The sequence below is a fragment of the Larimichthys crocea genome, chromosome VIII (assembly GCF_000972845.2).
Source record: "Larimichthys crocea isolate SSNF chromosome VIII, L_crocea_2.0, whole genome shotgun sequence".
Classification (NCBI taxonomy): Eukaryota; Metazoa; Chordata; class Actinopteri; family Sciaenidae; genus Larimichthys; species Larimichthys crocea.
In genome coordinates this window covers 4,024,805-4,046,786 of record NC_040018.1, presented here as the reverse complement: position 1 = coordinate 4,046,786, position 21,982 = coordinate 4,024,805, and the positions used below count along the sequence as shown (strand labels likewise).

Genomic DNA, 21,982 nt, shown 5'->3' with positions numbered 1-21,982 from the left:
AATTCATCCTACCACCAAAAACCAAAACACTTCTGGCTCCAAAGTCTTGGCCACTCGCCTACAGATTCTGTAATCATATCAAGAGATTACAATAATCTATCAGAGTCGCAGTGTTGGCAAAGTAATGAGAGGGGCTTTGGGAAAGTCTCTCAAACTCAAATGGAGAGGATAATTTCAGAACATTGGTACCTGCTGCATACAGTGACATTACAATACAAAGAGTTTGATCTCAATTTGAAACAGAGCATTTTTATTCCGTACCAGATGTTGCCATCCACTAAAATTAAACAAGATCAGAGCTAACAAGATACATTTGTGTTGGCTTTGGCTCTATTCCAGTCAGAATGGCGGCGAATGCAGCTCGTCAGATTCAGGATTTCAAGATCCACTAGTATTAACCAATCCACCAGTGATCTAGGAATTTCTAGTTTTACCTTTCTGATATAAAGACGACCTATAGTATATTATGATTCAAGTTTAGCCTTTAATTTTAACATTGATTTTAAAAATCATAATTTTGCCAGAAATTTGGGGGAAAAAAGATGATTTTGATGATGAATTGATGCATTGCCTTGTCTGAACATTGTCAGATTCATAATGGACAATTTAATTCCATTCTCTTTTGTCAAGCCTGCAGTTACGAGGAGCGGGCTACAGAGGTCTGGTGGTCTCACCCCTCTCTCTAACTCCACACACACTTGTAGTCTCCACCCCCATCACTTGAGGCAGTTTTTGTGCAGCTTCCACTAGAGCCAAGCTTTATACATGAAAACTTTTTCATAGTGGTTCCTCTTCAATGCTAAAACCAAGGAGAGGGTGCAGAGAAAATATTAATAAACTCTTCTTACTTTATTACAAAGTTAAATATAAGCCCCTGTGGTCAAGCTCTCATGAAGTACAGAGACAGCATGATTTTAAATTCAGCCTCCATTAGGGAATCATTTGAAATGTCACTCTCAATAAATCAAGGTTTTCTGAGTCCATGTATTTTTAGCTCATTTTCTATAAAGAAACACGTTTGGGTCATTAAAGCATCATCAAGGTACTTCATGATGCAGCCTGCCCTGAGCTGTTACCACGACTTTTTTTTTTCCCTTACCCCTTCACCACCTGCTGTTTCCCCACCTGTTCTTTGCAACCTCCACGTCTCCCCTGCTCCCTCCTTCATCCTTCACTCACCCTCCTCACCCTCTACCTCCCCTCCCCCCACCATCCCCTCCTGCTCCTCCTCCTCCTCCTCCTCCTCCACCAGCTCTCCTGTCTCTGCACCACATTCATCCACCTGCATTCAGCACAGGTCCCAAGGTGCACGGGTATCCTCTTGGTTTCTACATCCATGCTGCTCGGACTCTGTGCCGCACCACACTGCGGTCGTTTTTTTCATACTGCTACAACAAAAACCTAGATTACACGAACAAAGGCAGTAAAGACGAACCCACCACTCCCCTCTCCCTCGCCTCCTTACATTCTCTCCATCTGTCTCCCTCTCCTTCTGGTAGTTAGTCCCCCCCCCACACACTCCATCTCTCACTGCCCAGTCCACAGTCCAACCACCATCTGGTCCTCTCATTGTCCAGACTCATTTTGCTTCTGTTTGGCTTCACTATAATACAGATATTCTATCCCATCTTTCCACCCTTACTCTCTCTCTCTCTCTCTCTCTCTCGGTGTCTCTCGGTCTCTCTGCCCAACAGCATCCTTATTCTAAGCAGCGCTGCAGCAAAACTCTCCCGCCCTTCTCCGTTTCCCCTGTCGATAAGAAGATGGAATTTTTTATCAGTGTTAATAAAAGCCTCTATTTTTATAGCCTGCTGCAAAGAGCAGGCCCCTCATCTATGCATTCCCTCATTGTTGTTAATGTGTGGCGGTGTGAAAAGTGTGTTTGAATCAGAGGAATGCTGAGAGAATGCACGTGTGTGAATGTGTGAATAGTAAGCGGCAACGTGAATAGTCTGTGAAGTTGCTCTTTTCCAGTTTTGTCTAAAAATGTCCATGTTATTTTATTTTTTAAATAGTTTGATTGACAGCTCGGTGACAGCAGAGATGAAAACCATTGACATGAGCACTTGAAGCTTGGATAAGTCTTTCACTTGGCCAACAATGCAAAAACACTCACGGAGACTTGCAAAAAGGAAAGTGGAAAGTTAAACAGTAAAAAAGGAGGAAACATCAGCAGTGGATTTCATTGATTATTATCCATCATAGCGCTTTAAAGCTCTTGTAGAACAACATGGCATTGAACACACACATTGTGATAAGCAATTTTGAACAACTCAAGGTCTAAAATGTTTCCTTAGATAGAGATTTACTCTGAAAAGCTATTATTTCTCCAAATTGAAAGATGCAGAATTACAAACACGTCATGCATCTGATTTTGACCAGAAAATAAAATAAAATATGCAGGCAAATGGAAATGTATCACCTCCACTCCAGAACTTGACTATGATTTTGAAGGAGCACGATGGTGGCAAGCAGGTGTTCGCTTTGTAATTACAAAGCGAACACTCTTGGCATAAATCTAATTAAACCGCGATTCATGCATGTTCTTGATGGAAGTGAAAGTAACTTCAGAAAAAGCTCTCCGTATGGATGTGTGATTAGCCGTGACATACCACATTACAGTGCTGTGGACTCCATTAAGCAAGTGATGGGAAGGTTGTATGTGAGGGAGTGTATTGAGGAGAAGTGTGTTTCTGATTTGTAAAAGTGGTGTTGGTGTGGAGGCGTATGTTGTCGGTGCCAAACTTCCTACGTATGAGGAAGGAGTTGGTTTACTCAGTTTACTGACAACAGTGACTCACTCCTAGAAATCACACCTCCTCTCCGCACATATGACACTTTGTTGTTGTCTTGTTATATTTTCTACTACAAAGAGGATTTGTATGTTTTTCGAAAATAGCGTTCGTTTGGTGTCTTTAAGTGGGTTCAGAGGTTTGTGTAGATGTTCTCGTACTGGCAATCTTTATTTAAATGGGGATTTTGCACAGAAAGGTCAAGCTTCTTGACACTGCAAGTACAACTGTGTAAACAGTTACAGAATATCTTTTGTGGCTCTGGAACAGTTCTGTTTCTTCTTGGGGCTTTGAGACCAGAAATATGTGATAGAAAGCCTGTGGAAGCCTGAAAGATGTGAGGTTTACTGTTTACAGATGGTTTAAAGAAATGATGTTATTGGTTGCGTCAGCACTGCCCACACTTGGGACTAAGAATCGGGGTAGCTCTGCCTCTGCTGCTTCAATCCTGTCTCCTACAAATTACACTTTCACACAACTAATTGGTATGGCCCAATACAATTTGAGGGAAACACAGTCAGTAAGTGTAGAAAGTTTAATAGCAATGTTTTTGTGCAAAACTTTAACACCAGTGATTGAAGTGATTTGATTGCCTAACCCTAACCAAACCCAGCATAACCAACAGAATATGTTCATTAAAACATGTCCTAATTATGTTGATATGCTGTTGTAAATAAGTAATATAATATAAAACATAATTATAGGGCTTTTTTAAGAAAAATACATCAACTCTTTGTTATTAACAGTGAGTGCATTGAGTTTTTCGGCCCGGGGAATGCAACAGGGAGTTGAGCCAGTGTTGTGCCAGAACCGGAGCTGGGCAAACTTGCAATGTAACCGGCCTCAGCAGCCTCTATGGACATAATGACAGTAGCAAATAAGGCTGAAGAGGACGTTGAAGGCAGAAGCTGAGAAGAGAAAATGAGAGCATGACTGAGCGAGATGCCTTGATCTGAGACTTTTAGCCGTTGGCAGGAGACAGACGCCGAGCTGGGCTTCTTGCTGTTGGACTAGTAACTAATATTAAGCTTCTGTTGTTACACTTGCAAATTTTGATCATAATGACAAAAATACTAACTACTACACAATGTTGCTTTTATCTTGCCCTTTTTAACAACTTTATGGCAAAGCAATACTGAATCACTGGGGTGTTTTTACATTTAAACACTGAAACATAATCACCGTCAGTCATCATTATAATAGTAAAATGTGTGTCTTTGTACTTTCATAAGCAGTGCAGGACAGTGCTGTGTTTGTACTGTGTACCGTTTATTGTAAGTGTGCAGTCCTATTTATTGTTTCACTATGTTTTTTGTTAAGTGTGTATATTGCAAACCAGTTTCCAAAGGCGTTTACAATTCTTCCGTTTAATGGAACAGAGCAGCTGTAAAAATAAAATCCTTCCTGAAATCCGGTATTTCACTTAATGTACGTTTGATGTGACGTCAGTGAAGTTCTGGATCAGGCAGATACAGAATATATACGTGGCAAAGCCAAAGAGTGTGGATTTTGAATCAACTTACTGTGAAATTGAAAAGGAAAAAATAATTTTCTTTTATTCTTTTTAAGCCTATATGTGCCCTTTTTTCTTTTGATTCTTTCTAAGCCTATCGCTGCCTATTTTCTATGCATTTTTAAATGTTTTATGTGTAGCACATTGTGTTTTCTTCATGCATGAAATGTACTATATAAAAGTTTGCCTTGCCTAGCCCCATCTTACATTGAATAAGCCCTATAACCAGAAATATTTCCTGACAGTATGGTGAGCAAAGCTTCTCCACAGACGTAATAGAGACCATGGAGAGGAAGGAGAATATCAATAGAAAGGCACTTTTGCAGAAAAAGTGAGAGAGAGCCTACCAAGTGCGTGGGAACATCACAACCACATATCAGAAAGAAATTCTGTCTCTCCTCAAATTGACATTACTTACACTACTGCTAGTTCTTGGGCATAAATGACTTATTACTGAAGATTTGCACCCCCTCCATCCTGACGTCATTTCTGACTCTTTTTGAAAGCATCACACCAAGAATACAGAGCGTCCTCAGGAATAATCACACGAGTGAAACTGTAAAGCAGCTTCTTCTCTTTTTTTGGATTGTTCTTAAAAAGAAGATAAGATCCCAACATATCTTTTGCCTTTTTTTCCCCCACCATGCCTTGAGAGCTGTTGATAATTAACATCGACTTTGTTTTTTATTTGCGTCACGGAACAAGAAGTTTTGTCCCTGCTTGGTCCCTTTAGCATCTCTTCAGCAGCCACAGCTTGATCCGCTCAGCTCCGATCAGTGTCACTTTGCTGTTTATGCATTCCACTTGGGACTCCACTGCACCCTAAACTAAATCTCCTTTCATGACACCACGCTGTCAATTAGGTGTATCGAGCTGCTTTTTTTTTTTCCACCCTACGTCAGCTGAGTAGGTGGGGGTGTTGAGAACTCGCTGCCTCCATCTGGTCTCCATCTGTAATCAGAAAGAGCAGCAGAGGTCTACTGCTCATGTGACGATGGACTGCTGCACACACTAACACAGAAAATATCTCCGTATGCACATCTTAGTTGTATCCTTGTCACGTCATTGTCCACAGACCTTTCATTGCCGCCTCAAGCAGCTCCGCATGGTCAGCTGAGTAAAACAAAGTGGAACTTGCGGGATCAAACTGATAGGCACTCGACTAACTCGCTTAAATGGATGATTATTCAAATCAATATTACCCAACTTCCCCGTGTGTGCTGACGCTCATAAGCCACGTCTGACACGTGACATCTTAATCCGTTCTTAGTGACCTAAAAAAGAGAGATATGAGAAGAACAGTGCGGCTACATGCTGTTTCTACACTGTGCATCGCTTTGACACATCCAGCCCTCAAGTGTCCTTTATGAATATTTTAAGATTTTCATGATTCATATCTGTCAAATGTGATTACTTAATATTTATTAATTTCAGCAGACTGGCAGAGACCTTTTGAAGTACAGCAAGCAATCTCCCTCAAATATAAATTAGTGCACTGGCCTTTCTCTCAAGAAATGTGGTATTATATAAGTTTTCTTTTTTAAAATCTATATTTTTTAAGAGATGTCCTTTTGTTGCCATGGGAAGACAAGGCCATCTGTGTACAGAGAGCAGCCACGCTGCAGTCATGCCTGACTGATGCAGTGACGGAAATAATTCACTGTCAGGATACTGACAAAATAGAGAGCACATCCTTCACTAAATACTTCCACTCTGTCCCCGGGCTATTCTGGAAGTGCAGCAGACAAGTGATGAGTGAACTCTTTTAAATCAGTGATTCACTGAATAAACATGTTTACTGTCCAGGAGCACATTATGTAAAGAGTGACGATAGTAAATATCAGTGTAACTTCTAGAGGAAGATTGCTACTACTCATGTCTGTACAGTAAATATGAAGCCCAAGCTTATTTTAGCATTAAGACTAGAAACCGGGGGTTAACAGTCAGCCTGGCTTAATCTGAAGGTTATTCTCATTGATGTTTGCCTAATCCGCCATCCGAGATGCCAGTCAGCCTGATAATCAGACTGATTATCATTTCCAGTTGACGTGGAAGCTGCAGCAGTGGTTTTTAAGCGGTTGGCTTTACCCTCCTCGCACCAATCAATGACAGTTGTGTTGATTTAAAAGATCTACGTGTAGGATTTAGTGGCATCTAGCAGTGTAGCTGTGGTTTGCAACCACATCAACTCACCCACCTGTTCCAAGCATAAAGGAGAAAATACAGTGGCTACAAAACAAGCAAAAAACACATAATACCCTATCTGAAGCCAGTATTACTATAAACATGGCAGGCTGTAGATAGTAAAGGCTCATTCTGAGTTAACAAAAACACAGTGGTTCTTATTTCCAGGTGATCATACACTAATGAAAACATAGTATATTCCATTTCTGCCATATTCTGTATGTAAAACAGAGCCCTCTCAATCTGATGCATTGGACATTTAAAAGCTGTTATTTATAAATATAGATTTTTCAACCAGCTGTGAAGTGAAAGCAATGAGCAAAGTGCCAAAAACTGCAGTTCCTTGAATGTCCACTTGAGGCTGGCCCCATAAGTCCCCATGTTAAAATGTCCAACATGTTTACAGCCTGGTACAAAAAACCTGGTACAAAAAACAGTTTCTATAGCTAATTTCCCTGTTCATGACAACTGTACTGAGTCAGAATTTCTATAGAACTCACCTGTTCAAATTATAGTAAGGCTTAAAGTTATGCGTAATAACAGCGTGGCTGCTTTGATTGATAGGTAGATGATGTCACATGTGGCTTGTTTGAGCACTCAGGCTTCATACAGCCCCCTCAGCTCCACCCACGCTTCACATCTTTGCCCATTGTGGATTAGCTGGGAGGCGGCAGAGGCAGGATTGCCAACGGCAAGAACCACCACAAACTGAGCATCACAACAGCTCTTCATAAACCTGAGGGTGACATTACTACGACTATGTTTTTTTACTGTCTATGCAGGTTTGTTGTTTTTTTCCTGACATTGTTAATCCCACCTTTAATGAGCACAACACCAGACCTAACCTCAAATCTAATGTAAAGTTCTCTAACACAGGATACATGAACAGTTTGTACAATTTTTAGAAGTGCCTTTCACAAAGCTGTGGAAACGGGAATGTACTTAAAAAGAAGCTTTTTGAAGGGCCAATTAGAACGGACTGACTGTAATGTGAAGAATGCTGGCAGCCGACAAAGGGCACAAGTCATGTTATCAGTTACATCAATACAGTCTGAACGCTGTTCAGTTCTTGAAAAGTCTGCCGGCTCAAAGTCAAAGTAATGTTGGAGTGTCCAGGGAAACAGGAGAAAAACATGCAGCCAAAACAGACCTGAGATCAGCTTCTTAACTGAATGGCATCTGGTTACTGACATACTTTTTCTATCAAGAGGCTCTCAGGAGTGCTTTGACATGATTAAACTTAGAATGAAACCTCATATAGCCTCGTGTAGCCAAGCTGCATCAGAAGATGAAAACAAAAAGATGTTTATTGAATTCACATTGCTTATATTTGCCTCCAACAAGGAGGCGATGTTTTAGTTCAGTTTGTCTGTCTGTCAGCAGGATTACAGAAAAACTACCCAGTTTTCACAAAACTTGGTGGAAGGGTACAGCATGGGTCATGGAAGAACCCATTACATTTTAGAGCAGGTACACAGATTATTTTCCACTTTCATTAACATTGTGAGATAGGTTAACTGCACCCAGGAGATCCGGGTCATGTGCAGCCAACTAGAGAAGATTGAAGACCAGGCTTGCAGTGAAGGAGGAAGCGCTGATCTTGGACAATAAGTACCTGGCCCAGCAATGGGACCAGCTAGAAATGAGGATGCAGCACAACCTGAAGCAATGGATACAGGCCAGAACCACAACTGGAGTGATGGAGGAGGCTCCGAAGCATGATGGTCAAACACTGCGACAGGAGTTCAAGCAATGTCTACGCTCACCGTGCCATGATCTGCCCATGGTGGCAACATTTCAAGGCCATCCCAACAGGGACAGCGATGTGTTGTCGCAGGAATACGTGTCAGAAAACATCAAATCCAGTGAGGAGACATAGAGCAGCTTCCAATCTCTGGGCATAAACCAAATGACTGAGGAAGAACTTTACAGCAAAGCCCTCAAGCTGTCGTCGCTTGTCAACTGATCTCTTTTTTTTTTTTTTACACATTACAAGGATATATATGGAAAGTTGCACATATATGTTCACATAGTAACACATTTTCCTTTCACTACAAGGGAAAATAAGCTGTTAACAGCTCACTTATAAATATCACTGGTGAGGACAAAAGAAGTCATGACTTCATAGTGACGAATTTATGTGGCTGTTGCTTTTCATAACCATGAAAACAAGAACAAAATTGGATTTTAAACAGCTCAAGAATGTGTCAAGTAGGTCAGTGCTATTGCAATGCCAAAATCTGGTGTCTATAGAGGCTGAAGACTGGAATCAAAGGGGTTTGAGTATTAAACTGGCAGCGACGATAAAGCCAGAGCAGCTTCACTGAGGCACCACCTAAGCCCCTTTCAGAGCCAATAAAAAAACCCCGGGAGAGATTTATTAAAGGATATTTTTAACATAGCATGTCAGAAAATAAACTTGTTTCTGTATTTAGGATATATTTAATTCAGAATACTCTCATTTATTCAGCACTAACTAGCTGTACCCACTGCATGACACGACAGATCTGCCAGACCTGAGAAAACTGCTGATGATGTTTAAACACAGCAAGTATGTCATCATCTCTAAACGTAATAATGATTTATAGTAAAGAAGGAGATGAAGTCATCCTCCGTGTCCCTTCCTATTTTCCAATTTCCAAGAGTTTCCTCCACAATCGAAGGTGGGTGTGACAGAGCCGCCTGTGAGCTTTGTGCACAAACATGCCAAACTCAGCAAATGCAAACTGCAGGTCTATAATCCGGACTACTCATGCTGTGCACGTCCCCCTGGCCCTGCTGCGAATCGATGGGGCAGAAGGAGATGGGTGGGGTGTTGCTGGCAGATCTCAAATCAGTAGAAAGACAATTTCTATTGATCCGGCTAAATCAGTGCAGACAGATGCAAACTGTTCACAACTCTGGCAATCTATGGATCCTCCATTGGGCTCTGACCTACATTATGATGACAAGTAAACAGAACTTCAGAGGACACATCTTCAGTCTCTTCCTTCTTGCATGCTGTCTTCCTATCTTCTCTTCTTTGTCCCAGTCTCACCCGCTGCTACTTGGGTTTCATTCCCTGGTGTGGAAAAGCTGTTTCTGATATGAAGATTAATTAAAAAGTGGTTGTAAATGAGAAGTCTTTTTTTGGTATTTTGTAACTGTGGGGCGCTTTTTCCAGCTGTGTGGTAGTTTCCACTGAAGACAATTAATATTGTGCATCGTCGCATATTTTTGAGTTTCCCACTGTTGCAATTTTATGGTGCAGTCATTGCTGCTACATTTAGGGGATAATAAGCAATGGTCCTGGAGCATCTCTCCTTTTTCATTTTTTTTTTGCTTCCTCGTCTGGGAAGAAGTGATACCCAGGCTGCTCTCACACCCACACAGACGTTGATCTGACGAGGTCAGAGCGTTGAGCTTATTTCACACATTCACAGTAAATGGGAATTAACATGTAAGTATCTGACTGTAGCCCCGAGTGACTGAGGAGTCATTGGATTCCAATATAAGTGAGTGTTCACTGCAGCTGACTTTATTTGCGTGTGTGACATATGTGAGCACACACACACACACACACACACACACACACACACACACACAAACACACATACATACAAACAAACATGGACCTTTGTGATACCTTTTCATGCAGTACTTCGAAAAAGACTTGTTTCCATGACAATCTGCGAGTCGATGCACCTTTTAATGACATGGAAGCATGAAATCCAAATTCAGGCTGAGAAATGGCTTCGTTCCACAGAATGAAATGAGACTCCACCACCAATAACACGACTATATCTTCTGTTATTAGTATGCAATACAGTAGCCTGTAGGCTATATATAGGGTTACATTACTAATTCTTAATTTAAAGATTTTGGTGTTGATTATTTTGCAGTATGCAAATCATATAAAGAAGCAGAACTTCCAGGTGGAATCAGATTTTAAAAATAGTCTTTGCAGCACAAACTTACTGCAGTTTAACTATTCCTTTATATGACGTACTTAGAGGGACTTGGATGCATGATTAGCACTTCATTTGTGTTTACTTCCCATTTTCTTTTCCCTTTCTATTACCAGAAGCATTGTCTGAGCTGTCAACACTGCAAGAAGGCCTTGTTTAATGTAAACAGTGATGAGAAGTGTTTGCAGCGGGGAACATGACTTGATGTTTGGGGACATAAAACATAAGTGAAACTAGGTTTAAACTTGCTCCTGAAACAAACCAAAAAAACACAATGGGTGCTTTTAAGGAAAAAAAAAACACTTAAAATGGAGGGGAAAGAAACAATGGTGTAGGGTTTCAAACAATGTCATCATAAAAGTCACAGCTTGTAATAAAAATGATAGATATGAATAATAAACAAGAATGAATAATTTAACTACAAGTGCAATAAAATATTTCAGTTTTCAGGACTGATTTAAAGCTTAATATAGATTCTGCTAACTTTAGGAAAGTGGCTTTAAAGTTTTAATGTAGATTTAGCCTGCAGAAAAATGTCATAAAGCTGCAGTCCCTCCTGGACTAGTGGATACTGTCATTTGTACTTGTTTCCATCATCCCGGTTCCTTCAGCAGCTGCCGACCAGCAGCTCTGACCTCAGTCATAACGACAGCTCTCACTAAACCATCACAGTTTGACTCCTTGACCTCTTGCAGTTGCCTTGAGAGCAAATTAGTGGGTGACACCAACACAAGTAGACAGTTTGTCCCAGAAAATCACTTTTGGCTGCTGTGACATGAGCATCTTTGCTGACTGAAAGCATAACACTGTGTAGAAACAACACTGTGCAATTTAGCGCCCCCAGTTTCAGAGTGTAATCCCACTGTCGTAAATATGGACAGCTAGGGATACTCAATACTAGGGAGTTGACAACTTTGCTAACAGCCAAACATAAAGCAGGTGCAGCAACATAAGACATAGCAGCCAACTAATATCACTTACTAGTCCAACAGCAAGAAGCCCAGCTCGGCATCTGTCTTTCAGCCTTTTATTTCAATAAGCCCTCGCCAACGACTAAAAGTCAGTCCCAATTTTACTCTTGATGGCTTCTTGCTCAGGCATTCTCTACTTTTCTCTGCTCAACCTCCTCCATTAACGTCCTCTCTGGTCTTTTCACCTCTGCCATTTATCCAGCTCCTCTTCTGGCATGACACTCCATGCCTCTCTGTCAGCCTGCCTGAAAACCTCCTCTTCTCGGTAGTCCAAAACACATGTAGTACAAACACTAACACTTCCCCGGTACTCTGAACTCACAGTCCGGACATCCTGGCTAACAAACTTACTTAACATTAGCTAACAGCAGCTGTAGTAACTGGAAACTGTCAATAAGGACCTCAGAGGGAAAATCAGAAAACCTTTTCGCCATTAAAATATGATCCAGTTTCACAAAAATCAGTGAAATAGTTGGTGGTGTGTGACTCTAAGCATTACATACTTCTTGTGGGTGATGGTACGTGGAGCACAAAGTTACATAGTGTGAGAAGTGGCAACAGAAATAGCCATTTCCTACTTCCACCCAGAACAGGGTTTGAAATTGGTTACTTGATGTTTTATTATTATCAGAGTGGAAACAAAACAAGTAGCAAACACAAGTAGCCAAAACTCTCACATGGTGGATGGAAAATTTATAGTAAAAGCCATAAAACCTTCAGCTCCAGCAAACATGAAATAAATAGAAAAAGATGAAGGAGCCTGCGCCTCAATGACTTTTTTAGCTTTTAAGTTTTGATCTACTGTACTTTTTTTGCAATTTTTATGGCATCTTTTGACAAAAACTTCCACCATTTCTTCAATAAATTAGCTTTACTACTTTGTACCTAGTGGTTTGACAGTAATAAACTCCAGGGATTCTGGAGGTAGCAGATAATTGGCACTTCCCCACCTGGAGAGAAAGGCGTTACTGTAGCTTCAACTACTGCTGCTGAAAAACTAATGCACAGTCGTGTCAAAACAGCCCTAACTTCATATTAATCCACCAAAAGAGACCAAATGTGAATGCAGTCAAGCCAGAGTTGACAGAAAAATATCACCTGTTATATCAGCCACAATAACATATAGCATGCTGACCTCTTCTGCTACAATCTCTCCTCTATCTCCTGTTTTGCTCAGGGTAGCACAGCATGAGTGATTGGCAGTTTGCTGCCCATCCCAAGGGAGATGCTCAATGCCAAGCTGGGAGAAAAACAGAAAAAGAAGGTCTATCTTCAATCTTAAACTCCCAGGTACTCATCTGACCTAAAGATATTCCACTGGGAACTATCCTCCACAAAGCCTGGGACTTTTGTTTCATCCAGATTGGAGTATTTTTTGGGTAACCTTTCTACCATAAAATAACAGATGAGAAGTCATTTGCCATACTACATTGACTTGTAATCGGGTGCCACTGTCTTTCCCACTCTGCACTATGTAACTCTGTACTCCGGATATTGCGGCACTAAATCACACACCACCAGCTATTTAGCTGATTTTGGTGAAACTGGATCATATTTTACGGAGAAAATGTTTTCAGTTTTTTTCCTCTGATGTCCTCCATCTACTGTGCATCAACTCTCTGTGATTTACAGAGTTTCCTGATGGACAGTAAACTAAACAGCTCAAAGCACTGGAAGCGTGTTATTGTTTGCACCACAGGCATTTTTGACCACTGGGAAGAGGAGGTTTTCAGACCCAGTGCACGGGCGAATGCTGACAGTGAGTAGAGCTGGTGTCATGCCAGAACAGGAGCTGGACAAGCATGCGATGTAACCGGGCAGCTCTATGGAAATATTGGCAGAGGAGAACAGACTGATGGAGGAAGCTAAGAAAAGAAAAGGAGAGAGTGATGGCGCAAGAACAAGCCGGACAAGAGTAAATCTGGGACTGACTCAGTCGCTGGCGAGAGCTGGGTGAAATAAAAGCCTGAAAGACAGACACCAAGCTGGGCGTCTTGCTGTTGGACTAGTAACATTAGCTGGCTGCTATGTCTTGTGTTGTTGCACGTATTTGATGTTTGGCTGTAAGCAAAGTTGTCAACTTGATCAATAATGTAATCATAACAAATACAGCTCCCCATATTTATGACATGGTATTGCACTCTAACCAGGCAACAGACTAATGGAAGCTGTGAATTTATTCGTCTTTTTGTTGTTTTTTTGGTAACAATATGGGTGTTTGGAGCGTACAGACAAACAATACAGAAGTAGATCAATCTCTATTGATGTTTTAATATTTTTTCATTTTGCCATGACCCTGAGCTTTTCCCTCTATTAAATCTTTTGTAACTTCAGTAAATCCAAGCTGACATCAGCTCGGCTCAGATACAGACTTTTCAGAGCCACATTTTAAGCCTGCAGGCATTTAATATTTTATACTTGAAGTTATTCTGTAGACTTATATGTATAGTCCTCTTCTGTCTGTCACATGTCTCACACTGTCTTCTCACACAGCATGCAAACTCACATTTTCCTCTGCATGCATATCAAAGATGTATAAATTTAACACTGTGAAGTCGACGCTGTCGCACGGTTTCTATGTCTTCATATACTGTATATTAAAGTGTGAAAAACGTGTGTGTGCGTGTATGTGTGGCGGTGGGGAGGAGGTTTCAGGTGGGTTTATTCAGTGGTTGAACCGGTAACTGCTGAGATTTTATTATTTATATATTTGATGTCTTCTGTGCTCGTTGCTATGGTGTATTTATTTTTGCTCTGCAACTAGCAGAGATCATCTGTCACTTAACAGTCAGGCTTGTACATTGCCGTACTTATTCTTATACTTTCCTCTGTCTCTCAGTAGCAGTGGCACTATTTCCTTTGTCATTTTAGCCAAAGCTGTCACTGCACATGCTATAACTACCCAGTTTTTTGCTGTTGCTGCCTCTAGGAGGACACTTAACTTCTTGCATGACAGAAAACTTCTTGGTCTTATGTCAGAAAACTGGACAATCGTACTGCAGTACATTTAACACTCATAAAGTTCTGGATAACACGCATTTTTCTATAACACAAACACAGCAGGAGGGCGGTGAATTTCTCAGTGGCATTTAAGCAAATTTCACGCTGTTGACAGATGTGTGGAAATGCCAAAATACTCATGAATGTATTATTATTGTTGCAATACAGCTTTGAGTGAACCACGGTGCAGAGCAGGACTCTAGTCCACAATTTGGGTACTTCTGTGTAGTACACTTCTGTGTAGTACACTGTGTACACTATGTACCGCCTGGTGTAGTGTGCACTCTTCGGCATATATTATATATACATATATATATATATATACATATGTACAATTTACATTTGTATATTGCATAACTACTCTAGCTGTTATAAGTTCACCAATCCGGGTACTCACAGTACACTGCATTTTACCATATTGGACAGTGTGAAAACTCAAAATAGCAAGTGTTAGTATTTGAGAGTATGCAATTTGAGACACAGCATTGATACACTATCTACTATTAAGGCTGCAACTAACACTTGTTTTCAATATTGAATTATCTATTTTGTTTTCGAATCTTGTGAAAAACAACAATCCTTCAGTTCTGAGGCGTTGTCCCCAGAGCTGAAGATGATGTTTTCAGATGTTTTTTTCAGTTGTTCAAACAGTTACATACTTAAATAATTTCAATTTATGATGATATAAACAGTGGAAATTTCACATCTGACAGCCTGAAACCAACAATCTTTTTGCAGCTTTCTTGGCTGTGTGTTCTCATTTTGTCCAAGTTACTTTTTGTTTTCCTCTTCTTGTCGAGAAAATGGGCTAAATAAATGGCAACTTCATAGCCAAGCAACTTTAATGTAGAATCAATACATCCCAAAGAAGATTGATCTCTGTCCATTACGGCACAAGCAGGAAATTACTCTTCACAGACGACTGACATTCCTTATAATCCTGTGAGATGTTTTCAAAATGGAAACATATTACTTTCTTGTATGGTGTACGTGCTGAGCACACACTTTTATTTTGATCTCGAGTTTTGGGAAATCAGCAGTAACAACATATTAACAAAAAAGTTTCCCACCAGACAAAATTGTCTGTCTTTAGTATTACTGTATAGGAAAATATCAACGCTGTCCTAAAAATGACTCTCCTTTATTGAATGTTTCTCCAGCTCAAGGTCAGTTTAAAAGACGTTCAAATGTGCCAGAGCTGCATCTGACTAATCGGACGTGTGAACCTAAAACAAAATCGATTTCTGCCAAAGTCAAACTCCAAGACTCTTCGTGAACTCTGAACACCCACACATTCGCATTCCCTAAAAACAGCCAAGGTCAGTCATAAAGCCTGCTCAGCACTCTGCACAGTGCAGAGCCCTATTTGCATGATATTAAGAATACATCATCATTTAAATAACATATATAACAGTTGGAGAGTACCAGCAGCAGGACCTTCGTCATCATGTGGTTAACGTTGTCGTAGTTTGGATAGGTTCAAGCACCACAACTACACAGTTAGGTTAAAATTAATAGGTTATGTAATGTTAATGAGGTTAAGTGCATTACATAACTTAAAATAAGTGAACAGCGGTCTCCTGGGTGTTAGTCTTGGTGTGTTTAACACATCCACCCACCCTGACCTCCTCCTATGCTCCCGTCATAATCACCGGGGCCGCTGGAGGTTTCTGCCTATCGATTAACTGAAATATAGGTTATAATTAGCTGCCTACACAAACGACCTACACGACAGCAGTTTATTATAAATGTATGCAACATGTTTGTTTGTCAGTTTGAGTCGCTTTGACCCAGAAACACATTTCCAGAGTTTACTGTATGTCTTTAAAGGAGCAACTCAAAGCTTTATGGTGATGTCGACATTATCAAAAATGTTTTTGGGTCAAAGTGACGCAAAATGATGCAGCAGGTCACAATTTTTTCTTCTATCTCCTCAGGAACTCTGTGAGAACTTATATACAGATGTGCCTGCGAAGTCGGGAATCACACCGATATAAATAATAAAGATAATAATAGTCTAAGTGAGAGTTGGTGAGAGCACTCAGAGACTGTGCTCCTCTTCTCGGCACAGTTGACTTTTATTTGCTGAGTCGCTCTGAAAGTTAAGGTAAAGTTTTGACTGGGTCAGTGTTCATATAATCTGTGTTGACAGTCTGTCCCGAGTGCCGCCATCCCATCCACTCGACTGTCTACAGAATATTGAGGTCATATTTAACACCTTGAGAAGTCACCCACTTAAAAGACTACATTTCAAATAAGAGGTACAAAGAGTGGGTTTGCAAAGATGTAACAGCTTGTAAATTGCTACTGAAATGGTGTCGACATTGAGGTCTGACATTTGCGATCAAGACTCCAAAGAAATGTTTTCGGAGGCAGGCTTTATATTTGAAGAGCTCCTCTGTTCTTACCTAGAGGATCATAACACGATTGGCTTCTCAGGAGAAGGTTCCTTGTGATCATGTGGTCATTATTTATCCCGGCGGGAATGCACACACACACACACACACACACACTGCAACACCTCTTTGACAGTGCAGTTTATAGCCGACTGAAGATGTGGAGGTGAAAAGGTCACTCATTCCCCCGAGGGAGACTGCATCTTGACAGCTAGATTGCATTTCAGAGTTCATGTCCTCATCTCATTCCATTACCAATAAGAACAGAAGTATGACAATCAAAGTAATCCCAGCAAGGTAACCACAGAGACCAACATCCTTCATGTTGCAAGTTGCAAGGGATTCTGTGACAAAAAAAACAAAAACAAAAAAAACACACGGATGAAACAGTGATCGGGATCTTTAAATGTGAAGTGCAGCTGTGGAACATGACAGCCTTCACAATGTGCATGGAAGTGATCTGTTGTGGGGCTATCGGAGTGGAATTGACAGTCAGATAGACACCGGAGCTCAAATATCCCCATGGCAAACAGATATGATCAGCTAGATACAGCAGACTGACAGCAGATGCTTTAATGGGCTGAGAAGCGTTGTTTTGCAGGGAGGAGGGTGAAGCAGAGATAGGTGAGGAATTGCATCACAGTGGTAACACTGTGATTAACTAGTGTACGCACAATGCAAGCTCCAAATATGCCAAAGCTTAACACAGCAAACAATGCAGCGTACGCCCACACGTGAAGTACTGTATTGGCAAGAGAAAAAGCTCAACTCACCCACACAGTGGGCTTTGTACACATGATCTATATGCATGATCTGTCTCTCTCTCATATCACAGCACAGGCGCACACACAACAGAGCTCCCTCTGAACAATATAAGGAAGAAAATATGAGTAGAAGGGAGAAACAAGAGACTTTCTGCTAAACAAACTCACACACACTCAAGACATTTAAAAAAATAAATGGACTCACCCAGAAGAGGAGGTTGAAGAAGACCATTCCATATCGCAGGGCCATCATGCAACCCTCGGCCATCCTGCAGCGCCGAAGTTCTAGGAGGAATATGAAGGAGAGGTCCAGGTAAAACACCACATACTTCTTCCCCTGGGCGTAGCGTCCCTTGGACGTCTGCGGCCCCTTTGTCGTGTGGAAGCCAAAGGCAAACGGCGGCCGCTTATACTCAAACTCCCCGCTGAAGCGGTGAAACCCAGAAGTGAACGGTGGCGTGTCGGGTTTGCTGTCCAGAGATGGACTGCGCCGGTATGGAGTCTCATCTGTGCTCGAGCGTCTCATTATGGAAGCTGAATGAGCCTTTAAGAATCTTTAATAGTCACTTCAGGTGCACTTTAGGTGCAAAAGTCTAGAAGTTATTCCACTGAGAGATGTCTTTCAGCAATTTTCAACCTATCCTGAAAATAATTATGACCCCCTATCAAACTCTGGAATGGGTGATTTGATTATACCCCAAGCATGATCACACTTGATCTGAGTTAATCTGTGGAAGATAATGTGCTGCCATTCACTTGAATGAAGTTCTTCTTTTTAATCCTAGAGTGCCTTTCTATTCAGCAGGAGTCTTTACATAATCCTGCTGCAACACCTGTGTAATTCTGTATATTTAGGACATAATCCCAACACACACACACACATCTGCACACCCCTGTTTCCCTCTCTGTAATCCCTCAAACACAGGTGTCATGCTCTGCGAGATAAACCGGTTTGCAGTTTCATCTCGTAACAGTTCAGTTAGGGGGAAGCGACTGGAGGGCTTCGACTCGACTACTCCTGCTGCTTTGGGTTTGGCAAAATGATCCAGAAATGTCCTACCTGGTCTCATGAGAGATCCACGAGCAGGTGCTCTCGGCTGGTGAGGGGGGGTCAGTAATAGCACCCCAGCGTCAGCCAATCAACTTCTTTTAAAACAGATCACACATCCACTGAGAATGAAATGCCACACTTTGCTCTCTAAGTCGTGGCTGAGTGTTCAGCGTGTGGCTGTCGATCTGCTTTTGCTGACATGCAAAAAGAAAAATATGAATAAATGAGATGAGAGGGAGGGACGATGTGACAAATGTCAGAAGAAGGTTGAAAAGGAGCATGAGAGGATGAATAACGTATGTGAGTGGATCATTTTTGCTTAAATTAGTATCTCTTTTAAATTCTTGCCCTAACTTGTCTCTGAAAAGTGTCCAGGGGTTTACTCTGCCTCTCTCTCCAGCCTGCTCTTCACACATCTAGTAATTCGCCCTCTTTAACTCCTTATTATTCTCTTCCTGCCCCCTTCTGTGTTGACGGCGGTTAATTAATTTCCAGACTCTCTCATCAGTGAGGCAAAGTGTGCGGTGTCCCCTCTTCTCTTCACGTCTCTCTCCCTCCTCCTCCGCTACAGCATTTCTATCCTCTTCTCTAGGTGGGCAAGGAGATCAAGGTGTCCACCGGGGTCATGGCCAAGCAGCGAGAGAAGGAACAAGAAGGAGAGACGGACAGGGAGAGAAGAGAAAGACAGTTTCCTCAGAGAAGCAAAAAGAAAGACTGCAGTGTTTGAGCGGTAGTCCGGTCCTGCTGCCTGAAGCTCCCTCCCTCCTTCTCTTTCTCACAAGCTCCTGTTCTCTTTCTCCCTCCCCCTTTTTCTTGCCTCCCTTCCCTCACAAGCTCTGATGCTCTCCCCTCTGCACGCACAAACACCCCATCCCTCCTCAGTAACTGTCCCCAAAACCCGGCAGCGCGAAAGGCAATAGCAGTCATTCATATTCTGGCCACACCCTACGAGGGAGTGCAACCAATCAGTGTCTCGCAGTCCCCCATCCTCCCTCGTGTGCACGCCAATCATGCCCTACCATCTACCAGATAACATGCACACACACGCACACACACACACATAGATGCACAAAAAACCTGGTGTGTTGTTAACATACCAGTACTAAGAACATTGCTGCACTTGCGCTATAGTGCTCTCTCCTCCTCTCCTCTCTGCCTCCTGCCTGGAACTCATTCCACATGCAGAGGTTGTTCTTGCGCACAACCCAAGCTGCTCTCTGCACGCTTGGCTTCAGTCATGTTCTTCTCTCCCTGTCTCCCTCCGGACCTGGACTTGGGTCATACAGTATCTGTGTAGCCACACTTGGCACAGATTTCCACACTAAAAAAAAACCCAACTCACCTAAAGTGTGTCTCTGTACAGACGTACAGTGCAGGGAAGAGCACACTGCTGCTGACATTCACACAAAATAACTGCGTGCTCTCCACAAGCAGGTTGCCATATGGGTCAGCGGCTTGATGAGCCCATGGGGATGTTTCAAAGCTGCAGAGGTACTGACTTTTATTCACAGCTGCATCAAGTATTTAATGGATTTCAGTTTTGACTCCTGTGTGTATTTTTGTCAGACAGAGAGGCAGCAGCCTCCGAGAGTGATTACCGACTGACAGCACCGAGCATGAGGCAGCTTCAAAAAGATAAGAGCGATTTTGGACTTAATCCATCAAACTGGTGTTTATCCAAAGATTTTAAAACATAGTGTGTAATGATGAGTAATGAGGAGCAGATAGCGCCAACGATGCAGCAATGTAGTCTTCTAGAAATACAGAACTAACTAGGTTACATTAGGATCTTAAGCACTTGCTATTTGAATTTCAACCCCTTCTATGCTGCATATATGTTTGTTTTTCTAACTGTAGTTTCATTGCGGATCCCAGTGATATGCCAGAGAAATGACAAATGTTGTAAAGCAGTGCCAAGAAGTTTATTCTTTACCAGTTGTGGATATTTTTCCATGGAAGTACTAGAATTGTAGATTTTTTTTTTGTGTGCGTGTTCCCTTTGGCCCAGTCGTGTGCACCTTCCAGCAGTCACCAGTTTGGCAGGGTAAACGGTCGCCTACCGAGTTGGGCTGAGTCAGTTCAGTTAGTTACACAGCTGGCCCAGCTGACGGCAGTTAGTGGTTCGCTACTTGGCAATCTTTCCGTCAGGGAGGTCTGCAAATCGACTCGGTAGTGTAACACTTTTCCCTGTTGATCTCAGAAGCTCTGCTTGAGGCCAGTCAGGCTTAGGATGCTGTTTCCTGCTAGATACAGGTAGCAGCAGTTAATTGGCACTTAGCTACTTTACTGAAGCCAAAGCTGTCGATCAGAGGACATCAGAGGGAAAACCTGCAAATATATCCTGTATAAAATATGATCCCGTTTCACCAAAATCACTGAATAATTGTAAAACTGTGCTGTGTGTACAATAATCAGTGATATATATGTAGATCAACAAGCAAACAGGAACAACCATCAGCTTGCTATCCAATTAAACCACTGCTGAAGACTAGACCAAAGACGGTGGCAGGTGTTTGACAGTGTTTGAAGCGGCTTGGCTGCCTCACCTCTGCTAAATGAAATGTCATCATCATGGCAATTGGAAAAACACACAAACCAAGGAATTATCTCATCTCTTGGCCCTGTATCTGTTCATTTTCACAGCGGGCCTGCCACTTCATCATTCATCTCTGCATGTAATTTTGTCTGTGAATCTTGCTGCACCACCTGATTCCTGAAGTCAGTGTTCAGGATGGTGGATGAGCGTCTCCAACAGTGTAGGCAGCATGAACATAATGGTCAGAGAGCAAACCCCCTGCACAAATAAACTAGGGTTATTCAATTTTTCTCTGTAGTGTCAAAAATACATACAGCAAGTGCACCTAACACCTGAACCTGGACTTTCAGCAAATGCAGGATATTGATTCGACCGCAGACTCACCTTGACCACACTCTCCCCATTGGATTATGAGGTAACAACAAGTCAGCAAACACTGTTTCTAAACTCAAGGTCAAAACAGATAAATGCTGGTCCAATTATTACAACAAATGTGCCATGGACTACGACCAGCTCTGAGATTGTTAAACAGCAGAAAACCAAAACGTTTCAGACTGTTAATAATATGAATGTGCATGAAAACTAAAGGATCTTTGGTGGATATCTAAGCATACACAGCCTTTTGTCCTGAACATTTACTGACTTCCTGCATCTTACGGAAACTTAACTCCCAAGAGCGTACAACCAAGAGAGAAGTAAAGGGGTGGGTGCTGGGGATCTGATTTGTATGTTAAATGGAGCATTAAAACAAATATCGATACTGATCAATGAAAACATGCTGGAGTTTGTTGGGATCACCATTACATTATCCATGATGTTATTGGATGT

The 21,982-nt window shown here is 41.7% G+C and overlaps 1 protein-coding gene across 4 annotated transcripts in view; it reads right to left on the bottom strand.

Annotated features, from left to right (window-relative positions):
• tspan4a (tetraspanin 4a) overlaps positions 1-21,982 on the bottom strand; it is a 151,008-nt gene that overhangs the window by 97,331 nt on the left and 31,695 nt on the right. For 2 of the 4 annotated variants that reach the window (XM_010735709.3, XM_019275857.2), the window contains exon 2: positions 17,773-17,852. In XM_010735709.3, the coding sequence (XP_010734011.1) occupies positions 17,773-17,835 (63 nt within the window). In that variant the 5' untranslated portion in view covers positions 17,836-17,852. Of the gene's footprint in view, positions 1-17,772; positions 19,501-21,982 lie in introns of those variants that run through there. The other 2 variants (XM_019275855.2, XM_019275854.2) reach the window with 2 other exon arrangements.